Here is a 26974-nt window from a genome sequence, read left to right as displayed (position 1 = left end):
CAAAAACAACAACAACAACAGATTTTGCTTTAAATGAATATATATATTTTTAAAAAGCAAACTGACTAGAATGCCATTTCCGGTAAAAGACAAAATAGTTGTGTGTGGTCTGCTTTGGATCAGTACCTGAAGTTGACCCTTTGTAAATGCCCACCCTGATATACATCAAAGACTGAAGCACTAAAGAAATAGTGCCAATGCCTTAGGTCTTAAAACAATAATAACGGAAACAGAGGAGGCCATAGAGTTGAAATTATGCCTTGTACCCCTTCCAAAATATTGGATATTCATATAAAGAATACTTATTTTCTTTATTTCCTGCCCCTTTTTCCTTTTGAGCAGTCTCTCATTGAGATTGTGTATTTGTGAACAAGGATTGCATCCAAGTGACTGTACTCAAGCTGTGTCTAAGCAGCAGTATAAAATAGACCATCGTATGAGAGAGATGTGCCTATAGCCTGGAATATTCTTGTACACCTCCGTTAGATCATCTTCAGCATAGAAGGGAAATCTCTGGCATGGATCTAATCTGGGGCCCTTTCATGCTACTCTTATAGTGCTACAATTCTACTTTAATTGCCATGGCATCATCCTTTGAGACCCTGGGATTTGCTGAAATATTTAAAAGTCTTAGCCAGAAAGCTTTAGTGCCTCAGCAAACTACAAAGGAAACCACCAGGATTCCATAGGATGTAGCCCACAGTAGTTAAAGTGAACTCATAGTGATGATTGTGTGGTATGCGAGGTCCTCAGCGTTGTAGATTTATTCTCATGAAAGCATGCTGGAAAGGAATATTTAAATCTCCCAACCCAGCTCATCATAGGAATCATTCCTCTTCAATGATGATCATCTGTATGGAGGGAAAGTCTGTGTGAAGGGAGCCTGTGCACATGTGAATAAGAATGGTTTGGGTGGATGAAATGGCATGTATGGTTGTATGTGTTTGTGAGAAGTGTGTGTGTGTGTGTGTGTGTGTGTGTTTGAAAGTGGAAAAATTGTAAGTGTGAGAGAAGGGTGTGGATGAGACAGTGATCTGTGTATGATAGCCCTATTTAAATACTTGAAGGGATGTCATATTGAGGAGGGAGCTGGCTTGTTTTCTGCTGCTCCAGAGACTAGGACCCGGAACCATGGATGCAAGCTAAAGGAAAAGAGATTCCACCTCAACATTAGGATGAACTTCCTGACAGTAAGGGCTGTTCAACAGTGGAACACACTCCTTCCTCGGAGTGCAGTGGAGTCTCCTTCCTTGGAGGTCCTTAAACAGAGGCTAGATGGCCATCTGTCGGGGATGCTTTGATTTAAATTTCCTGTATGGCAGGGGGTTGGACTGGATGGCCCTTGTGGTCTCTTCCAACTCTATGATTCTATGATTAACATGTATGTGATGTAAGGGATTAAAAACAGCCCATGTGCACATGGGAGAGAAAAGAATGTGTTTGTGAAAACTCTGTGTGTGTGTGAGAGAGAGAGAGGGGGGGAGGGAGGGAGGGAGGGAGGGATAGGGTAGATGTTAAAATGTTGAAGAAGGAAAAGGACACACCAGCAGCGGCCCTCCTCACTGCTGACATGTGTCTTCCTTCTCTAATGTATCAACCTCTGCCACGGAGTGGAAGGAGAATCTCTTTAATACCAATTGTGCCTGGTGAATCACCTTTTAATGCTATTAAGATCAGCTTGGCATCTCTTAGTGCTCTTTAATTCATTACACAGCAACAAGCCTTCTTGCTTAAAGAGCCAGAGCCAGTCCAGTTTCCTTAGCAGGTGTAAGTTTTCAAACACCTTTAAAAATCTCATTCAAACTTACATTTTAAGAAAGAACCAAATGTATCTATGTAGCTGGGAGCATATAGTGTGTCATGGGGCTGCCTTTAAAAAAAAACACAAACAAACTATTCTTGCTCTGAGTTTGGAAATATTGCATTACAAAATAATATGCTACCCATAATTTGTTATTGTTTTAAACAATGATTTCATTTGTTTTAAGATCAGTGAAAGTAACTAACTATAAATAAACAATTGTGGTTCATGATACTTGAATCTCTTGGTTTTGTGGGATAAGTTGGGGGAGGAATCTATTTTTAGTCATTTTAATTTGATTTTAAATATTTTAAAAATAGAACATCACTAACATTACTGATACTTTGTATAATCTAATAACATTCACTGAAATGATTAACATCAATGAATCATTTCTTGAATCAGCGTTAAATGTTAACACACTAGCTTTAACATTAACATTTTCATGCTGTATGTAGTGTATTACTCAGTGCTGTTAAAGCTGGGAGACAATTAAACACAGAAACAGGATTTTTGGTTTGATTTAGGTTGTTTTTTTGTTTTGTTTTGTTTTGTTTTACTATGGGCAATCTATTCTCTTTCATTCCCCATATTTCTCTTTGTTTCCAAAGTGCATACCTGTCTCTGGAGGGAAAGCTGATTAAGGCATTTGTTAAAGTGCAATAGGCTGACACCTTGCTGCCCATGTTTTCAATTGCATGGCTTGATTTTCAAGTGCTTGGCTGATTAAAAATTTGTCACATGCCCAGTTTTTCAAAGCTACTCCCAAGCAAGCCACCAGCAAGAATATTTTTTGCTACTCCTTTTCTTGGCAGCTTTGGTGGCCTTGGAACAGCTCCCAGCTGCTTCGGGGGCATGCTTCATCAGAACACCATGCCCTGAAGCAGCTGGGAGCCACTCCTTTTGGCCCATTGGTTCAGGCGATACTCTCCTTTTTTCCCCTTTTTCCTTTTGGCAACTTTACATTTGTTTTCACTGAATCACCCATGCTATAGTGTAGTCTTCATCAAAAATGACCATTCTATCTGGGAATGATAAATCATCTAGATGGCATGAAGTTGAGGAATACTGTTGTATAGGGTATACGGTTTGTATCTAAAATGTGAAAGTGAGGAATCAATGTGGCTGTAGGGCAGTGGTGGGAAAAGTGTGATCCCTGAAGCCTTCAGACCTCCTAAAATTAATTTAGAGGATTTTTTCTAGCCCCAGCCTCCGAGATGGTTTGTGTTTGCTATAGGAAGCAGCAATTTTGTCCCCACAATCCTCCACATACATCAAAACTGTGAGGAAAAAAAGACTTTAAAATTGGCAGAAAATTGACCTCAAACCTAACCAGAAGTGGCATGATATCACTTCTGGTCACATCTGGTGCACCTTTGTCACCTGCCAGGGGGGATTGTAGGGGTTAAAATGCACCCCAACCTTCTTAAAATGCCCCCCCCCCCAACATTCTACAGTGTCAGAATCCATATGCATCATGCATGTCTGTATATGATATGATGGTATTAGGGGATGTAGATATGAGGAGATGGTGTTATGGTGATTTAACGCTGTATAATATGTTGGCTTCTGAGAAGGGGATATCAGTTATGTTAAATCCAAGCCAGGGAAACAAATGGGAGGGGCAGATGGCCAGCGGCAGAAAGGAGTTGTAGTTTTATGACCCCAATTGTCCTGCCATGGATCTGAAGTGTGAAACACGGGTGACCTTCTTCTTGAAGGGAGATGAAATGGTAACACAGGAGTGGAAGGAGGGAAACATGAAGGGCCCTTTGATCTGGATCAAAGGTGAGCAACCAGGGTTGGAAAGGGGGGCTGGAGGATGGGAATGTGATGGTCTGAGGGGGATTTTTTTCCAGTTCCGACACTGAACCTGGGAGAGGGAACTTTCTGTCTTGATATCCAGAATAAATCTCTAGTTTCTACTACACTACGATGCTGTCTTGGTTATTGGGAACTGGGTCCTCCGATCCTGACGCTATGTCAGAACTGAAAAAGTTCCCCCTTGGACCATTACAACTACATTCCCATCCTCCAGCCCCCTCCCCTAAGAAGTCTTATGAATGTGCTCTATGCATGTTATATTGCCAGTGAGACTTCGATAAAATTTCCTTCTCAGTTTCTGATCAGCACCTTTCCTGTTCGCTAGTATTAGATATGAACATTGTGAAGCCAGAGAGAACCATGCTGTGCATCCTGTCATCTCTTGTGTGTTGGTGTGCTGACATGGGCCAGGGTGAGAGATACTATGGAGGCAGCTAGTTTCATCTTTCCCCTTCTTCCAGTGAATTTGGTTGTCCACAGGGTCATGGCTATGGCTTGAAAGAACATAAACCAAATCAGTGTTATGGTGTCTATACACTGTCATGCCATTTACAGTAATTTCTACAGAGTAACATCCATATTTCCATTGATTTAAGATGATTACATATATTCTGCTACCAGTTAGCAACATGTTTTAATAGAGCTATTTTCCCCCTCTAATGTAAAGCCTAGTATTTGCTAAGAGAAAACAATATAAAACCTCAAAGCCTCACTGGATAAGATTTAAGCATGAGATAAATAAATGTTTCTGCTCCTGTACTACCCTGACTTCACCTTGTTCCAACTGGAGAGGTGCCAGAGTATCTGAGTATCTCATCAGAGTACCTGTAATGTTTCACAGGTGTGTTTGTCATTGTGCTGGTGTTCTGCCCACTTAGCAGAGCTGTTCTCCCCTATCCCAACAATTTATGACTGCTTGGTTGGCAGATCTCAGGTTAGGATTGTACCCTAAATAAGCAACAGGAGACTCAAAACAGAGATGGATAATGATGTCATATTTTCTCCCTGGTTTTTCTATAATTATGTCCTATTCCCATACTAGCTTATGATTTTGTTTTTAAAGGTACAAATGAAATGTTACACTTGGTCCCACAGGCATTTCTCTTAATATACATGTTTTTGCAAGAAATTTCCCCTAATATAATATATTTGTGTGTGTTAGTATATGCATTTTGGTGGGCATTTCCTCTAACATGTGTACTTTTAGTTTTACATTTTTTAAAAAATGTTGTTTCTGTTTGATAGCACACAGCACAGATACCATCTTGCACCACAAAATGTGGTACAGTGTTGTGAAGAATAACTATACTTCTGTTTGTGTAGTTATTTACAGTGCAAACATAGATAGGTTTGCATTAAAATTCATAAATTTTGTCTCCATTCCAAGCACAGTGATATCACTCCTGTTGATGTTCATAGATAACTCATGAGTTTTTCCACTCACAAAAGTTTATTAAGCATTTATTTAAAACATTTGTATTCTGCTTTCCAAATGCATTTCCGTGCATTTAACAATATAAATTAAAATAATCCATCATAAAATATGGCAACAGCAGTACTACCAATTGCTGTGATATCAGTCCAGCTTTTATTCCCAGCTAGCCTAGATGTACTGAAACAAATAGGTTTATGTTGCAGAAAAACTATAAGAAAAGAGATTCTACTTCAACATTAGGAAAGACTTCCTGACAATAAGAGGTGTTTGACAGTGGAATAGGCTTGCCTCAGAGTGTAGTGGAGTCTCCTTCTTTGGAGGTCTTTAAACAATGGCTGGATGGCCATCTGTCAGGAGTGCTTTGATTATGTATTTCTGCATGGCACAGGGTTGGACTGGATGGCCCTTGTTATCTCTTCCAACACTATAGTTCCATGACTTAGTATTCAGCAATTGATTCAATAGGGTTGTAACATTTTGTAGAAGAAATTGGATTTAGACCTAAAATAGGCCCAGCTTCTGCCAACCTAGCAGTTCAAAAATATAAATAGAAAAATAAGTACTACTTCAGTGGGGGAATATAACAGTGTTCAGACTAGACATTCATGCCAAAGGACTACCTTTACCTTTACCTTAGTATCTTTATAGCAGATCCTTCACATTACCAGATCCTTCATATGAGAAGCCATTAAGTTGCCTGCTGAATTTCTCACTTGCCTAAAAATGATGAAAAGGAGAAAGGCAGGCAAGCCTGCTCTCTTGTCTTTTTTCATTTTCAATGTCTAAAGGAAGCTCATTACCATGGAGTCTAAGAGAGCCAAATAATTAGATGAGCATTTTTTGAACAGTGAATAAACTGAGCTTCATATGGGTCCTCCACAGACTCATCTTGGAAAGTGTTGGATTGTAGCTGCTGTGTTCAGCCAATGAGGACAGTTGTGCTTGTACTTGAGGTTTGACTTGTGTTTCATTGGGTAAATAGCCAGATTTTCTCTCATTTTGGTATTCTGCCTCCCTCTCTATTTGGGGCCAGCCATTTGTGAAAGCTCTTAAGTTGCTCTTGACATTTGAGTTTAATTTCCTAACAAAACTCTTATTTAAGTAGCAGTCTGCCACTTTCTTGGACATGTTTATGGCAGGGAGAACAAAATCCGATTAGTTTCTTACCTTTGCCATGCAAACAAGAAAGTGGCTACTAGACATTTCCCTCAAGCAGTGGTACCTTAGTTTGGGGGTATTTTTTCCACCCTGAGATATCCTAGCTTTTTCCTTATGTGACTCTATGAAGGCCCTCTCCCAGGTCAAATAGCCACAACATCACAAGTGACCCTGTATCCATTGTGCACAGTTGACCCCTCACAGTGTTCTCTGTCCTGAAGACCTGACATGCAGTCTCTCTCCCCCATGCTATCCACCCAAGAATGTGTTCTTGGCTGAAGCTTTTCTAATTTTGCATTGCAAAGATAAAACTTTTTGCCTTGGTTGGCTGCCTTCTTGTTTGGAAACTTACTCTAAACATTTCCACATGGCTTGCGCTCTTCAAGCAAATATATATCTCCTCTCTTTCCTCCCTACTCCTGGCTTCTCCTACCTTGTACTATTGGCAAGGACCTTGCCTTGTTACTGTTTGTGTTCCTTTTGTACCTTTCTGCAGCTGAAATCTCTGTGGGCCTTTAAATCTGTCAGCAGCAGCTACCAGGCTCAGTATGCAATTTTAGTTCACTGTTTTCACAAGTTTCTGGACCCAGAAGCTTTCCAAATAAGCCATTGTACGGCTGTCTTAAAGAGGTATTGTCCTCACTTTAGGAAGCGCTCACAATGTCACCTTAATAGTGGGTTTCCTCTCCACTTTCAAGGGTGCCCCTTATGGATATATTTCCTCCCCTAAAAACAACCCCCTTCTCATTTCTGTGGAATGAAAAAAATGCTATAGTTCAGGAAATGAGGGGTTTTTCTGTAAATGAAATTCTCCATATAATTTGTATAGGGTGCATCTGAATGTATAATTTTTGATGAGAAACTTATTTGGGAGGACATTGTGAAATTAAAAGATGGGCCTGTGCCACTTCTCTTTCCACAAGCACATTTATAAAATGCCCTAGTTTTTGCATGATGTGTATTGTTGCATGATTTGTATTGTTATTTTGATGTTTTCAGTGTACCTTGTTTTATTCCAAATTTTCAATCCTCAGTGAGAGTTCCAAACAGGAAGGTCTACCACAGAGAAGACAAAATATATTAAGATTCATGTGCACTGACAATTCTGTCATCTGTGGGGAAAAGCATGCTGTCGTTGTTGTTGTTGATGATGATACAGAACAGGATTTTTTTTAAAAAAAAGTCATTTAAAATGATAGACTCTGAAGTAGTAAGTCCAGATCTATGTATATTAGTAAGAACGATCAAATCTGAAAACTTGAACTCTGGGATTAGTGCAGTGATGTCACTAGGGTTGGTGTCACCTAGTGCAGGTGCTGAGAAAGGGCTGCCGGGGGGAAGTGGCCTCCTCTCTCCCCTCCTGCTGCCTCTCTTACCTGCCCCACAGTCACCCCCCAGACATCTGGCCAGATCCAGAAAGGGCTGCCAGGGGGCAGGTGGGTGGTTTGACAAGTTTGGCATCAGGAGGGGACAGAGGAGACAGTGGGGCTTGTCATTCAGGATTCTTCTCTGCTTTGGCTCCCTCGTCCAAGAGAGCCATGGCTGTGGAGAAGCCCAAATGGGTGTACAACTGTTCTTTTCTCCACTGCCTTGGCTCCCTTAGTTGATAGAGCCACGGTAATGGAGATGAAGAGTTGGGCATCAGTGGTGTGGTTGCAAACTCTGTGCAGCTGCCAGTACCCACCAATTCAGGCTTCTCCTCAGCCATGACTCTCTTGGCTGAGGGAGTCAAAGCAGTGGCAGAGAAGGGTTGGGCACTAGCAGTATTGTGTTGCTGCTGGCCAGCAGGCAGCTGGGTGAGAAAAAGAGACAATGATGGTAGGAAGGGGAAGAGTCTATGTGCCACTGCTATTGCCACTGTTGCCAGAACCTCACTTTCCTAGCTGGCCAGCAGCCCCACAGACCTGGAAAGGGCTGCCAAGTGGCAGTGGTTGGATGGACCGACTAGGTGTTTAAGAGGGTAACACTCTAAGTCATTCTGAGGTCTGCATCCCCTGTGATGCCCCTGGGTTAGGGTTTTAATTGCTTTATCAACCAGGTTATATATGAGCATCCTGCCAAGACACCTATCGGGTTTGCAGCAGGATTTCGCCAAGGGCAAGGAATTGGGAACAATGTTTTGAGCCACTACTCCCATAAGTCCTTACCATTGTTTGTACTGGCTGAGGTTTCCTTGAACTAGAGTTGAAAATATTTGGAGGCTGTCCTTAGCAAAATGAAGAGGAAGGCAGGAGTGAGTTGGAATAAATCCAATTGCTACTCCCGACAACCATAGATCCATCAAATCATTTGTGAATGGACAATGATGGGGACAGTATTTAGATTTAGGCCTTTATTAGCTGTGTTGTGTTGAAGAGGACATTTAATTCACAGTCTATGAATGCAGTTCAATATAGTGTGCAAAGGTAAAACTTTGAGTGTTTGAAAGGCCTCTGTTTTTTTAAAATTCAGTTTGTGGATTGGGAATGTAAGAATACTCATTCATTTTTTTCATCTTCAGTGAGGTGTTCTGACACAATGGCACCCTATCAAAAATGGTAAGCTGCCATAGGATTTTTCACATTGTGGGACACATTTATGAAAAATTTACTCTGCAGTGAGCAAACTACAATATTTTCTTTGCCAAAATAAATAAATAAATAAATAAATTTTTAAAATCTTTCTTTTTTGTACTAACAAAAATTGTACAAATTTCACAAAAATGTTCCAAAATGCAAAAATCAAAAACAAAAACCAACATTAAAATGTATAAAAAATGCTCCTATTCTCATTGAAAGAAGAGAAATTATTTTGAAATTCTACATTCTCACATTTGAAAATAAAGCGACAGTTACATCTCTCCTGTGAATATAAAGGTGACCCTGGAAATTCAATGTAAAAATCATAATTGTTTATATTATGTTTTTTATCCCCCTTTTCATTTGCAGGATGAATTGGATCTCACAGATAAAAACAGAGAAGCAATGTTTGCACTCCCTCCAGAAAAGAAATGGCAGATTTATTGCAGCAAGAAGAAGGTACTGTTTTTAATTTAATTGAAACGTGTGTCTGTGTGTAAACTTTGCATCTGTATATTGTTGGACAAATCTGTTTATCACAGAAAAGATGTATTTAACTAAATGCATTGCTCAGTTCAAAATTAGGCTTGGTCTCAAGGGAGTTTTCTAGCTGGATATTTAGTGCTATGTTAAGAAAAAGAAAGAGCAAAAAGCTGTACCTTTTACTCCAAGCCCCCTATTTAATTCTAGCACTTCAAACATCTCCACAATCACAATAATGCTGTAAAGTATTCACTAAAATAGAGATGATAGAGATCAAGTTATGGACCCCATGCAAGGGTGATACATGAATTTTTGAAACATTCAATTTTTAAAGAGCCAAAAACTAATTTAACATTTCTAACTGGTTTTAATTTGTTAAATTATTTATATATTAATCTCATTAAAATATTTTTATTGTTTTGAATTTAAATTTTTAAAAACTGCTTGAATTAACTGTACCTGTAGAGTCTGAGGTCCTCTGAACTCAATGATATAGAAAGATTATGGATATTTTAATGAATATTTTGAAAACAGTTTGAGTCTCCCTTATCTGGAATTCTGAAATCTGAAGAAGTCCAAAATCCAAAATCGTCCATATGGGTGGCTGAGATCATCACACCTTTGCTTTCAGTGTATACACATATTGTTTTCTGCACAAAAGCTTTAAAAAAATTGTATATAAAAATATCTTCAGGATATTTGTATAAAGTGTATATGAAACATAAATGAATTTCATGTTTAAATTTGGGTCCTATTTCCTAAATATCTCATTGTATGTATGTATGTATGTATGTAAATAATCCAAAATCCCCAAAACTCTGAAATCCAAAATACTTCCAAGCATTTTGGATAAGGGAGATGTGACTTTCCTGTTCGTGCGTCAAACTTCCATGCCAACTTCTTTTCACTTGTGCCAGCTTCTGTGACGTTTGCTTCTATTGGAACTTCTGAATTCCTAGCCAAGCAGCCACTATAGGACAAATTTCCACAACATGGGGCCCTCCGGATAGATATTAATTATTCTCAGCCCACATGACCAGTGATCAAAGATGATGGAAGGCTCCACTTTGGGGGAGGCTTTTAGAGGGCCATATAAAGACCTGCATGGTTTTCTTCCCCTTTCTCTTTCCCAGCTGTTCAAAGATACCAGTTTGGGTTTCTCTACCAGAGGTCTACTCATAACTACTGTCTGAAAATCCCAAGGACATTCATGATTTATTCTAAATGCTGAAATTCCTTTTGGTTCAGAGAACTGTAATGCTTTCTGTAACCCTCCCCTGACTATCAAACACTTCTTTGAGGTGGTTCATGGCCATTTCCCACTCAGTGTTCACTTTTCCAAACAAAACTGCTGTTTAAGCATCCTTTAATATTCATGTACTCCTCATAAACTTTTACACAAGATGATAACTTAGCTAGAGCTTAATACACAACAACATTGTGTTGAGAACTAGTGTGGTGTGCTGGCTAGAGTTCAGCAGCCCTTTCACACTATACAGTTATAGCATTATGATTCCACTTTAACTGCTACGTCAGTACTCTATGGAATCTTGGGGTTTGCAGTTTGGTGAGGCATTCATAGAATCATAGAGTTGAAAGAGACCACAAGGCCATCCAGTCCAACCCCCTGCCATGCAGGAACACACAAAGTACCCCCAACAGATGGCCATCCAGCCTCCAAAGAAGGAGACTCCACCATTCTCTGAGGGAGTGTGTTCCACTGTTGAACAGCTCATACTATCAGGAAGTTTTCCCTAATGTTGAGGTGGAATTCCTTTCCCTCTAGTTTGAATCCATTGCTCCGTGCCCTGTTCTCTGGAGCAGCAGAAAACGAGCTTGCTCCCTCCTCAGTATGACACCCCTTCAAACAAGCCTGTCATATCTCCTCTTAACCTTCTCTTCTCCCGGTCAATCATATCCAGATCCTAGGTCTCTCCTCATAAGACATGATTTCCAAACCTTTCACCATTTTGGTTGTCATTTTGATCACCTGTAGAGTTCTCTGTATGAAAATTCTGAATAATAGTCTCTAAATTGCAAATCCCAGGATTCCATAGAAAGTTGCCATGGTAATTAAATTGGGATCATAGCACTGTAATTGTGCAGTGTGAAAGACCATTTAGGACTGAGAGTTGAGAAATCCAGATTCAAATTGTCCCTAAACCATGAAACTCAATGAATTACCTTGGGCCAGTAAATCTATTGCTCAGCTTAATTTATGTCACAGGATTATTGTTAGTTTTGTTTGGAAGGAGAAGAGCCACGTATGCCACCTTGAGCTCACTGGAGAAAAGACAGAATTGAAATATATCTAATACATAGCAAAACAAAAACGAAATCCCAAAACAAATGTTGTACATGTGTTTCAGAAGTAGGAACAATGTTTCTTACTATGATTCTGTGAACATGTGCCATGCATAGGCTTCTTCTTCTTAGTACGTAAGTCATTATGTGCACAATTCATTATTTTTTAAAGGTACAGGTAGTGATTTCTCTTGCACTATTTGTATTTAGGTTTTCCCTGTGGAGTGACATTCCTGGCTACACAAGTGATCTCTTAATCCCCCCCCCCCCCCAGGTTCTTCTACTCATATGACATTGGCTGTATCTGTTTTTGTTAGCAGGCCCAATTAGCTTTTTCAACTCATCTGAGGGAGAATCTGTTTATAGCCCTATTGCATTCCTTTCATTGTCCAGCCAGGTCTGACAGGAAACAGTCTTAATTAATGTGCCTCTTGGATTTGCCTCCCTTCTCTCTCTTTTTAAAAGGCAGTAGAAACAGATCAGAATTCTTATATCTGAAGATGACATGAAGGGCTAAGAACTGCAAAACAATTCAGCTGCACGTAGAGACTTATAGGCCAAGTGATCATTTATTTCCTTAGGTTAATGAGTAGATTGTGGGAGTCCTGAGCCCATGAGTTCTCCTTCCTGTTCATCCATCCAAAGGCGCATCTTTCATCATCAGCATGAGGAGAAACCAAAAGTCTATGTGCTTTCAAGGAAAACACCCACTTTAACTAGCTTCATATATATAGTCTTTAGAACTACTGAGCTGAAAGGATCTCTGAAATATTTACACTTTTGCTGGTATTTCACAGTTTTCTGCAAGCAAGTCAGAAACCACAGTTCACATATCTCTTAGAGTTTGAATATTATTATTGTTAGTTACCGTAGAAGAGGCTGCAGTGGCAGTACCAATAGTAGAATATTTTTATCATGTAGTTATTAGTCATAGTTGTGGTAGTATCAGTATTATCTTGACTGTGTATCTAAAGAGGAATGTTAAGAACCCAACATTATTAAAATGGTTAGGAGATCTCAATGTGGGCCATGAGAGTACCTTACTAGTTTAAGATCAGTCATATTAAGATAACTGTCCTTTCTACCACTGGAAGACAGTGGTGGCTGGTGTTTTCAATATCAGGGGGGTAGTGAATTTGTCACAGGCTTTAGTCAGAGCTTTAAAGGCACTATCTAAGATGCTAAACTTAAAGTCTGGACTAAAACTTAGAGTGGATTCACGATTCCACTGACGTGAAAGCCTTCAGACACCACTACTAAAGGACCACTGTTTCATTTCCTTCTGTTGTACATATCTTTGGATTTATGTTGATCTTGCCATCCTCCAACTGTGGGACTCACATTTTGATGTAGTTATGTGAATGCTTATGCAGTGCTTCTCCTGTGATATTTTTCATGTGCACATGTTAGTGCTAAAAACACTATTTAATGTCTTCACAATGTGCAAAGAAAAATAAAAAGAAGAAAAGAAGAAGATAAATCATTGCTTAGACTGGCACTGTCTTGTTGCTAGCTGAGCAGCTCACAGTAGCAAAGGACAAGGGTCAATATTGGTAAGATTGTTCACCATATGTAGACTAGTCAGGTAAGAAGAATATGGATTTTGAGTCAGAAAAGGGGCCAGGTTCAAATAAGCCATGTCCTGCCAGCAAGTCAGATAAATCATATGAGAGGATCAAAAGGTGAAGTGAAACAATAGGCCAGAGTCTAACCAAACTACATATTTAATGATCACATCTAGGCAGGAATAGTCCAAGAGACACATTTAGACATAGTTCAAAGCTGAAGTTGTACAAGGAATCAGAGTATGCTAGATATGCATGAGGTCCAGCTTTAGAAGTCGTTTCCAGAAACATGTCTGAGCCAGAATACAAGCTGTTAAGGTTCAGTTGCCCAGACCCTATATCATTAAGTGTTCCTGAGAGGAAGGCTCTGCACTTGAGAACATCTCTTAAGTCTCAAGAAGCTCACTGCTTACTAGAGTCCAAATGTTTGTATGTTAGCAATAGTTGTGCCACTGTTTCTGTCATGAGTAATCTTAAATCCCATGTTCAGTCTTTTAGTTTCTTTCCTAAAACAACACTCCCATAGAAATTTTAAAAGAAAACCTTGAGAGGATTTTCATCTGGTCTTATTTAAAGATGTGACATGTTAGATGAAGGTCATCTGTTTTCACAGCATGCCTGTGAGTAGGTGGGTGGGTAGTGTGTTGCCTGAAGGCTTTGTATGTATTGTATGTAGGGGATTCTGTGCCTTTATGGGATGATGATGTCTTTCACTGTGTTTGTGTAGTGTTCAGCAAATGAAGATGTATACTACTACCTAAGTACACTGCCCCAATTTTTTGGTATTGGCCCCTTGTCATTTTTAGGAAGTGCTTATAAAGCACTTGCCACTGACTTTGCACCAAGTTTCTTCCTTGGTGATTCATCTGGACTGTATATTTTTAACCTTGATGATCAAGTATCTTACTTATCTCCAAGTTGTTTCTCTGTATCCTGAGTTCCTGCATAGCGATTTATTGGCTGGTGGTTTTTTGAAATACTGTTTTGCATTTAGAGGACCCATCTTAGTATGCGTTGCAAGAGTTCAAATGCTTTTACAATGGATTACCCATCATGACCCGCTATCCTTTACAAGAGCATTGATTGGGGGAAGAAAGATGGCCATCATTGTATAACTGTGGGTGCAGATACCCCCCCCCTCAATTCATCCCAATTCATTGTTTCACCATATGTCCCTCCTGAAAAATGGCCTTATTAAGGGGCAGCATGCTATGAGGTAATGCCACCCTGCCACCCTGTAAATAACCAATCTTATCTGATTTTAGAAGGTAAGCAGGGTTGGCCTTGTTAATACTTGGATGGGAAGCCACTAAGGAATACCAGGAATTTCCATGTAGAGCTAGGAAAGTAAGCCTCCCTGAAACCCTGATACCTCACTGATTCATAAAGTTTTTGTTAGAATCTGAATAATTGATGGTTAGTATTGTGCGTTAGACTGTGAAACCGAGGAGAAGAAAGATACAGTACAATTTCTGTCATCACTCTGATGATATGATAGTTGTTACCTAACATCATACTTCTATGCACTGTACCCCATATCTTATCACATCTGGTTTCAGAATTACTCTAAGCAGAATGAGGCCTCTTTAAGGATCACAGGACAAATTATTAGCGAACACAGAAGTCTCTAGGCATTGCTAGGAAAGAATCCTTTCTACAACTCATGAGAGCCACTGCCATTCAGACTTAACAGTACTGGGCTGGGTGGATCAATAGTTATAAAGCAGCAACAGAGTTCAAATTAATAATTCCTAAGCCACCATTATGTCATAATGGTTAAGAATTAATTATTATTCTTAAGTGCTCATCTGCCCTGTTGTTAAAAAAAACCCCAAAACAAAACAGAAATTTTGTTATGACTGTGCTCTGTAATGTGGTACAGTTTGATAAATATTTTAATAATAACAATGACATTTATTTATAATGCCCTTTTCACCAAAGTGTAGAACAGCAACATATACAATCAAAGACGAGGACAATAAAAGTTAACACTATAAATATACATGAAATGAAATCCCCAACACACCACCAATAACTATCAATCTCTGCAACCTCGTTCACAGCTCAGCAGCTTAATCTGGCAGATCAAAAGGAAAAGTGTTATGAAAATGCGTGAGATGCTCCTCCAGCTCCAAAAGAAGACCATTCCACAGATGTGGCACCAGATCTTGAAAGGCTTGCAGCTTTGACAAGACTGTGTACATTGCTTTGCCTGCAGATCTTAGATTTCTAGATGATAAATACCATAGCAAATGAGCTGCTAGGCCAGTAATGAGAGAGTTTAAAGTGCAACACTTTAAATACCAGAACCAAATGTTTGAAATAGGCTCTGGCCTGAACTGGTAGCCAATGAAGGGATCTATGGGGAGGAGAAAGGTGTGAATATTTAGGGAGATTTAAAACAGCCAGGACACCACTGTTGTGGATTAAAACCAGAGGAAGAAGAGAGCAGGAAGGCTATTACAATAATCCAGACATACTATAACCAAGACCTGGGCAAGCAGATGGGCAGTCAACAGTTAAAAACCTACGGATCCTACAGATATTCAAAAGATAGAAATTATATGCCTTTGCTGTCTCCCCAGTTAAAGGGTGCAAGGTTTTCCTGCTGAAGGCTTCATCAGTTTTTCACTCTCTGCTTGCTGACATAATGACAGAAGCCATTTGAACTCTTTCTCATGATTCCATCAGAGTGCTGACATTCCACTGGAGAACATTCACTCTTAGATAAAACTTCGAAATGTCAACCCTATTCTGGGGAGCAGCAGAAGAGATGAGAGTTTCTGTTTTTTCTCTTGTGCTCTCTAACTTTCTCAGCTTAGCTCACAGTTTCCGTTATGTAATGCTAGCTTATTTGTTTATCTTAAGAATGGATGTCACTGAGGGTCAGACCCTTGAAATTATATATTTATTTTTAAACTCGAAGAATTTCTTTTCTTTCTTTTTTACCATGGGAAAGGCAGAAAATATTTGTAGAGTTGCAACTTTTCCTTTTGTTAAAGGGACATTCTTCAGATGTCTGAAACTGTGTAGCCTGAAATAATTTATTGTAGCAATCTGGAACAGGGCTGTGAAAGAATGCATCTAATCTGGATGTACATCTAATACATGCATAAGAGGACTATCCTGTCTACACACACTAAACATCCTATGTACAATATGTACATAGACTAACAGAGCGACTCATTGGCTTATCCCTGTAAAATAAAGAAATGGCTCAAACAGCCACTAATTATAATGGCTATTTGAGCATCTGCTGCACCATTGTCTATCATGGCCATATTTGATGCTAATCTTATTGGTGGGATAGAAAAATGTTTATTTTCCACTGGAATGTTATTAGCTCTGATGGGATCCAGAATCTTGGCCTCATTCTTTCCATTAAAATGCTAATAGCAGCAGCCAGGACTGACCTTATATGGCCCTATTGGTAATGTATGAATGGATCTTAATGGAACTTAAGTCAGTTACAAGTCACATGGCATCATTTGAAATGAAAGCTATCAAAGAGAAAGTGGTAAATGTGATCCTGCCAAATGATCACTTTGCAGATGTAGCTGAAGGATATATGACAGGCATGGTTGTGTGAAATGGCATTTAAATCTGTATGTTACAGTAATGAGGAGGACCTTCTTCCTTAGACTAAGGCAAGGCTGGAGAAACATGGTCTTCCATGTAGCCATCCTGACTAGTTAATTGTCCCAACTTCCATAAATTTCCATGAATTCCATGAGATTCCATGAATTTATCCAATAGCCTCTTAAAGCCATTCAGGTTGGTAGGCATTGCTGTATCTTGTGGCAATGTGTTAACTATGCCTTGATTGAACATGATAATCTAGAAATTAATCTCCAGTATGTGAGGGTTAAATAAATTGAAGAGGAAATTAAATTTGTCTTCTAAAATGACAAAATGTAAACTGTATATAGATTTTAAAAAATGAGATTGCTGAAAAGTATCTTGTTGTTGCTGCTGCTGTTGTTGTGTGCCTTCAAGTTATTTCTGATTCATGGTGACCCTAAGGCAAAATGATCACAGGGTTTTCTTGGGAAGATTTGTTCAGTGGGGGTTTGCCATTGCCTTCCACTGAGGTTGAGAGAGAGTGATTTGCTCAAGGTAACCCAGTAGGTTTCTGTTGCTGAGTGGGGATTTGAACCCTGGCCTCCCAATGTCCTGGTCCAACGCTCAAACCACTACAGCACACTGAGTCTCTGAAAAGTATGTTATGAGAATGAAAAGAAATCTATGGTGACTTAAGAAATCCCATTCATTCAGCAGATTTGCTCTTGTTGGGAATAACAAATGTAGCTCAGTATGCGATTCCCAATAGCTCTGGTCTGTGCTTTCACCACTCTCGTTTAATGTATGAAAGGCACTTACAATAGAGATTCTACTAGTTAAAAGGAGAATGAAGAGGAGGCAGACACTAAGGGGGATTCCACAGTTTCCATTAAGGTGAACATAGTATGGACTGTATGTGCTCCCTAGGGACATTGAGTGTCCCCACAAACATCTTGGAGCCCTTGTTCTCCTCACACTCTATTTTTATTTTATGGGATATTCTACCCAATGCTTGGGGGCAGTTTTGCCAAGTTTTAGTTCCTCCTGGCTTAATTTTACATCCTGAGTACCAAACTTAAAACCAAGGCTGGATGCTAAATTCGGTGCCCTGACTATCATGTTCTTGGTATCATGTTTCCTAAATGTCACTCCTCTCTGCTTAACTTTCTGGAAGACTTTGTTTTTTTCCCCCAGGATCATCCTATAGATCTGTAGATTCTCCTGGAATGAAGGTTCATTCATTCACTGCTGAAACAGTGGCCTCCTCAGACTTCTCCTGGGCAAAACACTTGACCTCCAAGAGTAATTTAGCAACTGGGCTGCTCCTCAACCATCAATCTCCAGGAAGGCAGACCCAAGGAATGTCCCCCATCAAGTCATAGGACTTAGAAAAAAGCCCCTAGGACAGCCCCAAGGGTTGTCTTCTTCCTTATCCCCTGGTCTCAGGACCTAAAGAGGCAGTGGCACAGCCCTCCCCTTCGCCAAAAGGGTGCCAAGGTATTTACTGTATGTGCTACTATTCTCCCCTCACTACCTCCAAGTGACTACCTTTTAACAGACACTTTCTTAGCCAATTGTCAAAGTCCCTGTGATACAGTATAGGGTAGGCAAAAAACTCTGTTGTTCCAGAGAATAGGTCTCAGAGCAATGGATTCAGTCTACAGGAAAAGAGATTCCACCTAAACATTTGGAAGAACTTCCTGATGGTAAGAGCTGATTGACAGTGGAATATGCTGCCTTGGAGAGTAGTGCAATCTCATTCTATAGAGGTTTTTAACGAGAGGCTAAATTGCCATCTGTTGAGAGTGTTTCTGATTGTCTAATCCTGCTTGGCAGGGGTTTGGGTTAGATGGCCCTTGTCTCTTCCAGCTCTATGATTCTATAAAATCAGGTAAAGGGGGGGGGGGGAATCCCACCTGGCCCTGAAGTGACCAGTAAAGCTTACATTACACTGGGGACAGGTGGGTGAGTTAAGCTTTGACATCAAAAAGATGGATAGGAGGGTGCAGGAGGACCTTAATATCCCCCAACTCTGCTTTTATGCTCGGTGCCCTGGCATAGTCACACCTGACCCGCAGCCACCTGGGCAGCAAAACAGTGTCTTCCATGCAACATGACATACTGTGTGAGCACAGAGCAAAAATCTATTTCTGTAAACTAACAGCTCCAGCACTCCCTTGCAACCTTGTCTGATATATCTAGCTTTGTAGATCTCTAACATTTGTTGTGTACCTTCAACTAATCACTCTGACACTTCCTTTCTTGGTTTTGGACTCTGCTCAGAACTGCTTTTCCACGCTGACCTCTGACTACCTAGTGTGGTCTGGGTCTGGTCTCATTTTCGTTTGTCTGTTTCTGTGGGCCATATATGTACCTGGGTATTTACCAGCCTTACACAGGATAATGGTGGGTGGTGGGCAGAATTGACACTATAAAATAGAAACAGTTAAAAATGAATTTTTAACCTAAAGAGTTTTTTTGTTGTTGTTGTTGTTGGCCAGCTTGTTCACCCTGAAAAATAGTTCCTGGCCACCGCTGTTTTCCATAGAACATATGATTGTGTCTGCACCAATAGGATTTTCCACAGCAAGTGCATTGTATGAACTACATACCCACACCTTTGACTACCTGTATACAAATATCTGGAAACCCTGAGAAGACCAGGGTTCCCAGAAACATATATGAAGTTAACTTGCTGAAAAATGTGTGTGTCCTTCATGTATGAACTCCACATTGAAGAAAACAGCAATACATCTGTATGCCATGCACCAATCATGTTTGCTGTATAAAATGAATGACTTTAGATACCCTGACTTTATTGTGTAGCATGCTCTGGAATATGAGGAATCTTTCATATTTAAAACATACAGTCTAGTTCTGGAACAGTTCAGACTTTCCTAAATGGGAATTTATACATTAACTTACAGAAGGTCTGCAGCAGATACAGTTATTGCAGAGTTTAAGTTTGTTTTAAACATTGCAATTACACAGTTTATTTAAATCAGAGTCTGAGGTCTCAGAAAATGCTTGGGTTTAAGAAAATATGACCCTAGTCTTCAAATTTCACATAATGTACTCAGACATTAGCTCCATCCAGGTCTGAAATGCTGGACCATTTCTGATGCCTAGTTGACTGATTGGAAAACATATAAAAAATTGTAAAAGGAGGACTTACATTCTCCTATAGTCTGCTAATTTATTTGAAGCAGATAGAATTATAATTGATTGAAGCTAGAATTGGTCTTAGTGGGTTTGTACATAGTACGTGCATATCCATTCATGTATGTGTGCATAATGTTGAAAGAATGCATAACCCTTTCAACCCACATGCTGTGGAAAATGTGATGAGGAGAATGTCAAGGAGCAATTGAGATAACTGTGGGTTATATTTTAAATATTGCCACTGTATTTTGGAGAAATCTGATCGCCTAGAAAGTGACCTGATGGAATTTTTAGTCTGTCTAGTCTCTCAATTTCTGCTTTCTGTGGGAAGACTCCATAACACTGAAACTCTTAATTCACCCGCACTCCATATTTGAGTTCAAAAATATTCCAATGGCTTCTGTGCAGGCCTAACATTCAGTTAAATGGATTCATTCCTGTGTTCTATAAAGTGATATGAAAATGTTATTTTACTACTTTTGACATTAAGGACAAGATGATATACACTTTTAGTGTAGCATTAATATGTGCTGTTGTAACTGAAGGACCCCACGTTGGCCAAGTGATAACACATTGGACACTGTGGTCTTGAGCTTAGCCATTGCACAATGGTTGATTAGTTCCCATCAGCCATCAAGTTAAAAGAAAGAAAGGAAGGAGGGAGGGAGGGAAGGAAGGAAGGAAGGAAGGAAGGAAGGAAGGAAGGAAGGGCCCTGTGTATCTTTGTACAGTTGTTGTCTGCATTAGGGACCATACTTTTGCAAATTCTGGGAAAGCGTAACAGCTTGTACAATGTTTTTCACACTAGAATCGTGCCCCAGCAGGCTGTGATTGTTGTAGGGATAGCCTTGATGTAGTGTGTACCTCATTACTTTAATGAGTACAAACATATGTTGTGTAAATTTCCACTGTTACAGTGGGAGTCTCCAACAATATTTTGTCTGTCTTGTTTTGGAACTCTATCTGAAGCATAGAAATTTGCAGGGATATGGGATATAAATGCAAAGTGGCACTAGAAAAATGAAAATGCCCACCATTGCTGGATGACAACTGTTGAATAAGTACAAACAGCAGTGTAAACATGCCTTCTACATGGTCTACCTCATGTACAATTGCTTATGTAATTAAAATTTTATTGTACTGTTTATCCTCTTGGGCTAACTCTGAAAATGTGCAACTACTAGCACAATAGGCCTTGCCCTAGTGCAATGAGATCAGTGGATAAAGGTCAACGAGACTGCAGGATCAGTTTTAGTAGGGATGCGGGTTTTGATGGTATTCTTGTTGTGACCATATTGTGTACATGCAGATGAACTGAGTGGTATCAAAATTTTAATGACAGTAATATGAAGTACTATTACACAGTAATATGAATCGGCCTGGTGTACTGGTTTGAGCATAGAATGATGATTGGAGAACAGGATTCAAATCCCAGCTCAGCAGTGTAAACCCACTGGGTGACCTTGGGCAAGTCGCACTCTCTCAACTTCAGAGGATGGCCATGACAACCCCCCCTCTGAAGAAATTGGCCATGAAAACCCTGTGATGGGTTTGCCTTAGGGTCGCCAGAAGTCAGAAATGACTTGAAGATGCACAACAGCAACAACAGCAACAATATGAAGTAGTGATATGACTATTAAAAATTGGGTACTATAAAATATATTTTAATTGGGTATTATAAAATATATTTTAAGGTCTGAAGGTTAAGTAACTGTGGTAAGCTTCTGCATTTCTACAGCTTTTCATGCTTACAGTGGCTCTGAACAATTTCACACTCTTCTTTGAGTCACAGCATCACACACATTACTGCCTAAAGTTGGAGTGGGGAAAGTGTGGCCAGTGGGCAGCATGTTGCATTCTAAAGCCATCTTTGAGGTGCCAGCACCCCAATAAATTCCCTCGAAAAATGACCAAAGATGCTATTGCATGCCCTTAGGCCAGGGCAATCATGCCATTGTCCTGCACGTATTTCTGCATATTTCTGGCTTTTCATTTTTGCTCCAGGAGAGACTATTGTTTAAAAATAGCACAGTTAACCCTTAGAGCATGTGATAACTTATTCCACCCCTCATAGAAAGACAAATAATAGAATCATAGAGTTGGAAGAGACCTCAAGGGCCATCCAGTCCAACCCCTTGCTATGCAGGAACACAGAATCAAAGCACCTCTGACAGATGGCCATCCAGCCTCTGTTTAAAAATCTTCAAAGAAGGAGACTCCATCACTCTCCAAGGGAATTTGTTCCACTGCCAAGCAGCTCTTACTGTCAGGATGTTCTTCCTAATGTAGAGGTGGAATTTCTTTTCCTGTAGTTTGAATCCATTGCTCAATTTCCTATTCATTGGCATTGCAGAAAACAAGCTTGCCTTGTCCTCAAGATAGCACTCCTTCAAATATTTAAAATAGGTTGTGGTGTGTGGCCCTTAGGGTCCCCTAAAGGGCCACTTCATCCCCTGACTCCACGCAGCTACTCACCTCTAGCCTCAAGTGTAGGATTTTCAGTTTACACTGGTAAAATATACATATGAAAACTCCTTTCTGGAACAGTTGGATTGTCTGCCTGCTGTCTGCTGAAATATATAAAAGTGAGCTAGACAATGCAGATTGATTTAAAACAGTGTGTTTTATTTGTTTCAAACTTCAGTTATTGAGAAGAAGAATAAAATGTTGGTTGGTAATTCATTGACTGGCCGAACCCAAAGGGTGCTCAACAATGGCTCCTTTTCATCCTGGAGAGAAGTGACCAGTGGGGTCCCACAGGGCTCTGTCCTGGGGCCAGTGTTATTCAACATCTTTATCAATGACTTGGATGACAGAATTGGGAGCATACTCATCAAATGTGCAGATGACACTAAATTAGGAGGAGTAGCTAACACCCCAGAGGACAGGATCAAAATTCAAAATGACCCGAATAGACTAGAAAGCTGGGCCAAAGATAACAAAATGAAATTCAACATGGAGAAATGTAAGGTTCTGCACTTAGGGCGGAAAAATAAATTGCACATATATAGGATGGGGGACACCTGGCTGAATTAAACTAGGTGTGAAAGGTTTCTGGGAGTCCAAGTAGAGACAAGTTGAACATGAGTCAACAGTGTAATGCGGCAGCTAAAAAGGCCAATGCAATTTTAGGTGGCATCAATAAAAGTATAGTGTCTAGATCAAGAGAAGTAATAGTGCCACTCTACTCTGCTTTGGTCAGGCTTCACCTGGAATATTGTGCCCAGGTCTGGGCACTATAATTCAAAAAGGACATTGAGAAACTAGAGTGTGTCCAAAGGAGGGCGACTAAAATGGTGAAGGGTCTGGAAACCATGCCCTATGAGGAGCAACTTAGGGAGCTGGGGATGTTCAGCCTGGAGAAGAGAAGGTTAAGAGGTGATATGATAGCCCTGTTTAAATACTTGAAGTGATGTCATATTGAGGAGGGAGCTAGCTTGTTTTCTGCTGCTCCAGAGAACAGGACCCGGAGCAATGGATGCAAGCTACAGGAAAAGAGATTCCACCTCAACATTAGGAGGAACTTCCTGACAGTAAGGGCTGTTCAACAGTAGAACACACTCCCTTGGAAAGTGTTGGAGTCTCCTTCTTTGGAGGTCTTTAAGCAGAGGCTGGATGGTCATCTGTCAGGGATGCTTTGATTGAGATTTCCTGCATGGCAGGGGGTTGGACTGGATGGCCCTTGTGCTCTCTTCCAGCTCTATGATTCTATATGTAACAGAGGCCTTAAATATTTGTTGCCATTCTTTATTTCTGACAGCTAAAAATCAATTGTGTAGAGGGCCATTTATTTTTGTTTCTCAAGCTGTCGATCAGACCAATGGATATTTGCAAACAACTTGGTGGAAGCTTGTGGTGGTGGGGACACCTCTCTGGAAAGAATGAGTCTTGTCCCAATTGAACCCCCCCCCCCCCTTTAAGAAACTAGGAAAGTATCTCCTGTTCCACAATCATTTCATAGTACTTTGGAAGTACTTATTGTACATTGGAGAAACTGGACTACAACTGCATCTGCCTGCTGAGTAACTTGGTCCTTGTGACCTGTCCTGTTTCAGATCTGAAATGTCTTGTGGCCTAACTCCCTTGAAAGGGGAAGAGGGTGGGTATGTATAAGTAGTTTGAAAAATCTTAAATTTGTTTTGGCTTCAGTTACAAAACTATATTGTGTCCTGGGGGAAGTGTTCATATTCCCCATATTAATCAGAGAACACCAAGCAGCAAAAATGTAATCAATCGTAGCACAAGGCAGCAATCCCCCTCTACACACCATTAGCAATGTGCTGTATATTGTAGTTTTAGGCTTTTGTTTTGTTTTTAAGAAAAGACTAAATTGGACCTTTCAGAACAGTTCCAAGCAATGCAACAGTTGATTGACTCTTGTTTTCTTTCTAGAATTCAACCTGAAGAAATATTGTTTTTAAACAAACAGTTTCACAACCTTGCCAAGCAGGAATACCCCTCCCACCCCTACTCTCCCAAAATAGATTCTGATCAGGACATGGTTCAACTGAAATAAGTCTTTTTCCATGTCATATGTTTCAACATACATAGAACAGACCTTCCTATATTTCACAGATGAAGACTGGGACATGTGTGGCCAAACAGCATCAGCATGTGGTCAAGATGGATGAAATTATTAATGAGGAGGAACAAACAGGCTGAGAGCCATTGCAGCAATTTGCTTTTTCTTGAGCCAACTGGGAAGAACAAGATTGTGGCCCCTCTTCTCCTCTCTACTGTGTTGAGTTAATTGAATGCAAACTACTTTTGCATTTTGAATTTGGTTTTTAAGCAATTGAAATAAGCTGAGGACATGAGAAAGAATAGACTTTAGATAGAAACATTTGGAAAACTAAATGGCCAAGTCTACATAGCCTTACATGAAAGGGTGAATATCCAAAGCTGGACAAATATATAGAAACATGGGACTATGTTAGAGGAGAGAGAAAACAACCTGTAGAAAGAATGGGATAGAATTTAATTTAAAAAAATTCTGGGTCCCCTCCTTTCTTCTTCCACTGAGGTTCACCTCACCCCACCATCTTTTAAAGTATTTTAAAGAGATACAGGCAAATGCTACAATGTTTCTGCCAAAATACAGGTATCTGAGTAGAAGTGGCGTCAGATGGCCCTTAGGGTGTCACCTGGTGCAATCCACACCCCCTGCAACCCCTAGCGACACCACTGCCAGTCTCCATGGTTATGTTTGTAAATTTCAAATTTTAATTTTTTTAAAATAGTCTTTTAACATTTTCTTTTAAAACATTACATTTTAACCAAATTTTCACTATGTATAAGTAAATACATTTAGGTTATGTGTATGATATTGTAATTTGAAGGTATAGTTTTAATTTTGCTAGTTGTTTATGTCACAACTATTAGCATTACATTCAGTGGTATATGGGAATTATGATTTACAAATAATATTAGTGCAAATTTTTTTACTAAGGATTCTGTATGGTCTGAAATGGGAGGTCAATGAGGGTGGTGACACCATAAGTTATCACACCAGGTGACACCAAACCTAGGGGCACCCCTAGAGAAAGACAAAATTAACAAGAAATTCAGCAAGGTTAGATGAGGAGTATATAGTTAGATTTAGATAAATTAGATGGAACTGAATACCTTTTCTTTTCCACACTGATATTTGTTGCAACTGAACCATAGAAATTGTGTGTTTTTTTTAGTTGTATGTTGATTGGATTTTAATTATATGTATGTGTGTATATGTATATGTATAAGCTGAGGACAAAGGGAAAAAGTTGGAGGAGGAGAGAGAAGCAGAGACTTTAGCTAAAAATGTGAGATGACAGAAGATTAATCGGCACTGTCCCTGCCAAACTGGGAAAGTTGGCGGATGTGACAGAATCAATTACTACCTTAAAACAAATTTATGGTTATTAATTCAGGCTTATTTCAGTGACCCACACCATCTCACCTGATTGCCCCTGAAGAAATGCTCCTAAACGTTTTGGTACTAGAACAGCAACGTTTAATACAGTAGATTAATTGATTAAAAGATATCCCTGATTAATTTGGGAAGCGTTATATCCAGAGATAGCCAGGTTGGCCATACAGCAAAATACAAAAACAGTGACACTTTCATTAGGCCAAAAGAAAACAAACAAACAAACAAACAAAAACCAACCCAGATACCAAAAATGCAAGCGCTCACAGCTCAATTGACTTGTTTATCAGGCAATGATGTTAAAAATCATACAGAAGGGAAAAAATATAAGAATGTTAGAGTCTCAGGCCTACATTGTGTCAAGATGTTGGCTTTGTTTTCAGTTAAGATGGCCTGGAGGGATAGCAATGCAAACAAATATCATTCCCCTGTTTGGCTATGGGCACTGGGAGACAAAGAATAACCCAGATCCAGGCAATAAAATTTCAGCTTCATTAGCAACAGGGGAAAAAATACCTTTTTCCAGGCTGTTTCTGGGAGGAGTTGATCTGGCTCCCAACTAAATTAGTTATACTTAGCTCCCACTGAAAATAGTTCATGTTGTTGTTGTTTGCCTTCAAGTTGTTTCTGAGTTATGGTGACCCTAAGGAAACTTATCACAGGGTTTTCTTGGCAAGTTTCTTCGGGGGGGGTGTGTGTGTTACCATGGCTAAATCTGAAGAGACTGTGGTTTGCCCAGGGTCACCCAATGGGTTTTCATGGTGGAGTGGAGATTTGAATTCTGGTCTCCAGAGTTATAGTCCACTACTCAAACCATTACAGCACACTGGGTTTTGTTCTTTTGTGGGTATCTAAGGGGCTGTACACACAGGTGAGGAAGCACTGCCCCTCTTTGCTGCACAGAGTTGCTGCAGAAACCAAATGGTGCGGGAACGCTGTGCAGCAAAAAAGGAGCTGCCTAGAGCAGCTCCTGTTTGTGGCGTGAAAAGGGCTGCATCAAACACTCACACAAACACTACACGCCCCCCATGTGGGCTTTGCCGCCCTATAATGGTACGGTCTGCACATCATAGGGCTTGGGAGCGTGAGGTTGTGTGCAGTCCCGAACCCTATTATCGCCACCAGGACACTGCTTCCTGACAGTGTGTACCAGCCCTAAGTTCTCATCGGTTATGATGAAATTGGTGAATCCAGACTTATTTTAAATGTAGCTTA

The 26974-nt window shown here is 40.0% G+C and overlaps 1 protein-coding gene across 2 annotated transcripts in view; it reads left to right on the top strand.

Annotated features, from left to right (window-relative positions):
* The window catches only part of DAAM2 (dishevelled associated activator of morphogenesis 2), a 306075-nt gene that overhangs the window by 148151 nt on the left and 130950 nt on the right, over positions 1-26974 (top strand). For both annotated transcript variants that reach the window (XM_089529577.1, XM_089529576.1), the window contains exon 3: positions 9146-9235. In XM_089529577.1, coding sequence (XP_089385703.1) covers positions 9146-9235 — 90 coding nt within the window. The remainder of the gene's footprint in view (positions 1-9145; positions 9236-26974) is intronic.

This window comes from Sceloporus occidentalis, unplaced genomic scaffold, assembly GCF_023333645.1.
Source record: "Sceloporus occidentalis isolate IW3139 unplaced genomic scaffold, rSceOcc1.0.p SCAF_6, whole genome shotgun sequence".
NCBI lineage: Eukaryota > Metazoa > Chordata > Lepidosauria > Squamata > Phrynosomatidae > Sceloporus > Sceloporus occidentalis.
This window is presented reverse-complemented; position numbering and strand designations above follow the sequence as displayed.